General features: G+C 38.1%; 1 protein-coding gene across 4 annotated transcripts in view; it reads right to left on the bottom strand.

The window, feature by feature from the left end:
- Nucleotides 1–3,065: 3,065 nt before the first annotated feature.
- PER2 (period circadian regulator 2) overlaps nucleotides 3,066–6,000 on the bottom strand; it is a 50,474-nt gene continuing 47,539 nt past the window's right edge. For all 4 annotated transcript variants that reach the window (XM_080622699.1, XM_080622702.1, XM_080622700.1 and 1 more), the window contains one exon: nucleotides 3,066–5,731. In XM_080622699.1, the coding sequence (XP_080478825.1) occupies nucleotides 5,582–5,731 (150 nt within the window). In that variant the 3' untranslated portion in view covers nucleotides 3,066–5,581. The remainder of the gene's footprint in view (nucleotides 5,732–6,000) is intronic.

The raw sequence follows: 6,000 nt of genomic DNA, 5'->3' as shown, positions 1-6,000 counted from the left end.
TGGACACATCATTTTGGTTTGACTCCGTTTCTAAACATTACTGCTAGAGTCCAGAGACATACAGAGACTCTGTGATTTCAGGAACACAGCTTAGCAGAGAACCCGGGGAAACAAAGACCCCATGGGATTGGGCTCCGCAAACAAAAGCTCCAAGCATCACTTTTTCCTCTGTCCCCCTACATTTTTTTCCTCTTTGTTCTTTTTCCCTGGATTTAAGGCAATTCCAACCTTTCCTGTTTTGATAACTTTCTTGTCTGTTATGGCCACAGCTCACAGAGGCAGATTTAACCCTGTGCCTTCCTTTAGTGTCTGTATTTTAACAACTCCCCAACTCCATTCAACTGAACTGTTCCTAAAGGTCCAAATATTCACATGTCGCAATAGATACTCATTTTCATCTCTTTCTCAAGTTCGCCCTTTCATGAGGAACTGCTACAGCTCACCTAGAGAAAGAGAAAACACTGTTTTGCTGTCGATAAAGCTATTTTTAAGACATAGTGTTAAGCAATATCAAAAAAGAGGCAGTGCCCTTTGGAATTGCGTTGTTACCCTCTTCCTCCAGTTCTTTCAGGAAAGTCACAAACTAAGAGTGCAACAACCCAAATGTTTCCAGAGCAGCAAACTGGCACCTGCTATATACAGCCCAGGTATCTCAGCTCAGCCCCAGTCTTATCTAACAGGCTTAGAGGTATGGCAACACACGATGCTTGGAAGGCTGTGGATACCTTTCATTACAGCAATTCATTCTTAATAACGTTTGGCAATCAGCTTCTAGTCATTACTATAAAGTCCGCGAGGCTTGGAGAAGGCTGTTAGCATCCATACTCCTGGTTACAGCCCTGAAGAACAAATAATACAGATATTTCTCTCACCTCCAATCAAAACCTCCCCAAATTTTATATCTTGCAGTTTTAAAAGTCCTCTTTGGAACTTCCTGAATGAGCAAGTTAGACTGTATAAACCAGCCAGGTGATAAATACCACTTCCATTTACAGACCCTTCTTAAAACATATTAGAGGCAGTTCTGGACTTCCTGACCTAATTTACTGCAGGCTCATCAGACTCATAAAGGATTTACATTACAGTGGCCAAGGTATCTTGACCCTCCTCTGCATTACTTGAATTTGTCCCCTCAGAAGACCCTATGGGCAGCACCACTCTTCAACAACTTCCTGAGCATTTGAGCCCTTTGATCCTGTCAAATACGTTCAAAAAGACTCTTACCTGTGAAGCTGCTGTTGTCAGCCTAATGAGCAAAAGTTAACACCAGAAACTTCACAGGCCTACGAATGTTAAATTAGGTGACAAAGGCAGTTGTAAATCACTTCATCAAACTAATTCTGTCACTAAGTGCAATCGGCAAAGCCGTTTACAGTATGCAGTCCAGTTTCATTTGTACCATTCTGCTGTGAAATGGATTCAAGACTATAAAGGGTGCAATCACATTAGGATACAGACACCTTTATTTTGCTAATCTGTTAGCTAATAGAGTATCAAACTGTTTTTAAAAAAACAGATTTTCCTTAAAAATCCAAACCAGAAATCCCAGAAATTTCCATTCTTTGCATTTAAGACTTCAGCATCACTCATCATGGCAGAGTACATACAGGGAAGGAATTTTAGGTGGACTGATAGGACCAATAAAACAAACTTCTTTCTAAGTGCTTTCATAATCAGGCTTTTATAGTTGATCTCATTTAAATTCACTGCTCATGCAAAGCAAAGTAATTATGAAAAGAATATTAAATACCCTGCTTGACTACATCCAAAGCTGTAGGAGCCTTCAAAGAAGTTTGGTAACCATCTTCTTATATACACACAGCTAAAGATACAGGCAGAGCTTCCTGGTTCTTTACATGCTATAGGAATCCTTGGTTGTTGCGACGTGATTTCAGCAGTTGAAAACTTCACGTTAAATAGACTGAAAGCTGATGCTTTTCAGCAATCCATTTCCCTTTTCCAAGCAGAAAGTTTACACTTGCATTCCCTGTCATCGGGCCAATGGCTCTTCATTACAAATGTTATCATCCTTATTTGAAATTCAAGCCACAGTTCCTTACATCAAGCAACATCATAGCAAACTCAACAGCCTCAAAATACAACAAGCTGAATAGAGAAAAAAAAGAGGTGGCAAACTTGCCAAATATGACTGCAGGACACCAGTGACACCTAGGGGATACCGAGGTGGGAGAAACCCGGTGACAAAGCCTGCTCCCAACAGGAGGGAGTGCTGGGGTGCTGACAGAAGGCACGTCACACCAAGGAGGAGCACATGAATACGTGAAGCCACATTTACCTCTTATTTACAATTGCAAAAATAACCAGAACCAACTGTGAGACATTACCTGGTAATTTAATGTAGCAGCAGCACTGCAGTTCTCCCAACATTATAGATCCATTGTCAAAACTTGCACCCAAATGCTAGCCCAATGCCTTCTCTGAGCTGCAGGCACCTTGTGTATGTGCACAGCGCTGAGGTGTAGTTCTGTAAACCGCTTCATCAACCCATCTCTCCTCTGCATGTTTAGCTAAGCAAGGAACAAAGCTGCTATTAAGATGCAAGTGTTTTCAGGCTTCACATACTCACATATTTAGGGTCAATCAGAAGACTTCAGAAGGACCTGGATGATGTGTTGAACCAGCATGCTTTAAAATTGCATGTCTCTGCAACAGAGTACACAACACGACAATTCTATGCTTGGCGTGAAGGTAATTCACCTGTGTGGAGAACTGCTTTGTGGTACAGAAACATCTTCATTTTGCTGCTCACAGAAACATCTGGGTTCCTCATGACAAAACTAGGGTTTGCATTACTTGTTCTGGTTTACAGAACCAGAAACCACTCATGGCATGGAAAAACAGACCTAATAAGGGTCTCAACCTGAGTACATCCTACACACCGGAGGGGTGCTCCAACACAGCAGCACTGATATAACTACATTACTACTCAAGTGAGAAAACAGAAACCTTCAAGCCACTCACCTTCTCCACTCTTCAAAGTAGTAAACCTGTACATGTTTTCAAAACAACTAGTCAATGTAAGGATTCAGTCTTCCATCTGACCACTGAACTTACAGGTCAGACAAGCTGGCAGCAATTTTACTTCAGGACAAGGCACCACAACTAACTCAGCAGCTTGCAAGTTCTTCAGTTTGAACACTTCATATACTACCAGTCATGTTTATATTTTTGCTTCTTACATGGAGTAGAGACCTCAAGAAACAAAAAGGCAACTAAAAATATATCTGTTTTATTTACCAGTTTTCTAAAAAGCAAAGTCATAAAAATTAGTCACAAGTGGCAAAACCAAAATATATTGCACAGTGTACAGAAAAACATTGTTGACATTGACAAAGTGTCATCACAAATAAATCATCTTACAACAGTTTGGAAAAATTACAGCTTCAGAATCTTATCTATAAATGGAGGCATGTAGATTTAAAGTTACAGGAAAATATTTTAATACCACCCTGTAAATGCAAACACTTTAAGGATGCGAGATTAAGTCCTTAAGTAAGCACATCCACAAAATGCTCTAAATATACTTTTCTCTTCCTTCCACTAAGTTATGGTTAAAAGATGGTCATTGAAAAAGAAAAAAACCCCAAACAATCAAAAAAACCTCAAAAAAAAAGAAAAAAAAGAGAAATGAGAACAAATTGAAAGTAACCAAAACAAAGCCAGAAAAAAGCATGCTAAAGCAAACAGGTTCAAAGTGGTTGAGAAGTCCCTGAAAGTAATTGGTATAATTATGATGCGCTTCTTATATAAAGCTTTCATTTTTCTCAAACCCTGGTCCAATTCAAACTATTTGTGTTTACATGTAAAAACAGAATATGGTTACTATGTTGGTATAGCTGCACTGTTCCATTTAAGATTAAAACATTTAATACATTGGACTTGAACACCAACATCTGAAACTTTCTCATTCACTTTATATTTACAGATATTTAAATTTGACCTGGCTAAGCTATTACAGACAGGAATCAGATCTTGCTGCGTAGTGTTTCACACTACATTTGAGATACTTATGTTTTCAGCTGTAATTCTACTTGTTTCGTCACAAGCTCACACTATCTGCAGAACCTGATCCCAAAGCAGATTTCCTCATGACACTGTCCAATTAATAACTAATCACTTTGCACAAATTATTTCTCCCTCTAAGCGAATACCAGTCGCTTCTGCGTGGTTTGGTGGTGTCAGATCTATCACTACATCCTTTTTGTATGCGAAGAGAAATATTCTTATACAATGAAAATAACCTCAAATTTCAGCAAAAAGAAATGTTATCTGAATAAAAAAGGAAAAGTTTTCCATGAAAAACATTTTAAGACAAACATATCAAAGTTAAGTGAATTTCTCCATGTCGTTCACTCCCAGACCTACAGCTGACATTTAGCAGTAATGCAACTGAATGTCCACCAACCAATGTATAGTTGTTCTTTTGTGTTCTCTTCCCACATCCAACAAGTACAAACAGCACAAGAACATGAAGTACACATATTCAAGTCAATACAATCTCAGAGGCATTAAAATGAAATCCTTGACAGCAAAGGATTCCAGCCACACTAAGTTTCAGATTATGCAATTCAAATATTGTGAAAGTCAATGCTATTCTCAAAATCACTTATTTTTTATAAGAACTACCTCCAAATGACAAGAAACGTCTAATCCTCTCTTGCCACTTATAAGTCTGATGTTGGTTTAGCCACACACGGAAAACTGATGGCCAACCTCCTGACACAACAAATCAGAAATACAGGTTAAAGTCATACCAAGCTTTGTCTACCAGTCACTGGAGCACACACGCTCATCCTCTGTGGTCTTAGTTATTAAAATCTTTAAGCATAAAGATGTCTTGTGTATAAATTCTCAAAATGATGCTTCAAGGTAATAAACAGTTCATAGTATTGCAGCGTCCATTTAAATAAAAGGCTATGAAGTTGCCAGCACTCATCTGTACTTACACGTTCACATAACTATTTTAACCCAAGACCATCTTACAAATTTATTTCAACATTTCTGAGACAGAAAAGGTTCCTACATTCAAAACTATAGGAAACAGAGGATGGGATCAACTGGTATGAGAAGAGCAAGTGTGAATTAATTTGCTTGAATGGTATTTCTTCTACGATGCTAGACCACTTCAAGTATTAAGAACAATGCTAAAGAGCCACTAAGCAAAATTGCTAGAATAACTTTTAGCGCTGAATCATTACCAAAAAGAGATTTGAAGACCTGTATGTATGTAAGGGGATTTTCAGTACTCATCAACCCACTCTACAAAAAACAGTAGGCATCAATGAAGGTTTCCATAGTTTGTAAAGAAATACTTGAGGCATGTAAGTGCAAAATACCAGTCAGTCTTTTTTAAAGAAAAGCTATACCATCTTCAACGATGTCCTTACTGGGAAGAGATTGCCACCATTTAAAAAGAGATTCGTTGACAAATGACTCTTCTAGAGCATGAAAAACACATTTGTTTTTATGAACTGGATTCATCTTGCTGGATACAAGATTAAAACCACTATGGATCATCACCGTAGTTTTGAAGCAGCTTTGAAAACAACAGGGTCAAAGGCTATGTTTGTTCTTCACTGACTTGACTCAGGGAAACCAAGTTGTTTTCCCCACTGTCTTCAATCATTTCATTGAGGTCCATTTCATGGATTTCTTCATCATACGATGTATAAAAATTGCTCTGTATATTGTCCTCACAAAAAATACATTCCTATGAAAGAAAAAGTTACAGAAACATCCATAAATCACAAAGAAAAAAAACCCAAAACTTTTCCAAACAACTGTTCATTTACATTTGATCCCTGATTCCAAGGGAACATTTACATCCACGCTATAATTATCCGATATATTCCTCTTTCCAGCTTTCCCACACACAGTCATTTTATAACATAGAGCAATCAATACAAGTACTTGAGAGCTCTACTGGAAGCAGTTATGTCATAGATCACTTACAATGCTGGCATTTTCCATGCATTTCCA

This window comes from Psittacula echo, assembly GCF_963264785.1.
Source record: "Psittacula echo genome assembly, chromosome: 7".
NCBI classification, from domain to species: Eukaryota; Metazoa; Chordata; class Aves; order Psittaciformes; family Psittacidae; genus Psittacula; species Psittacula echo.
This window is presented reverse-complemented; position numbering and strand designations above follow the sequence as displayed.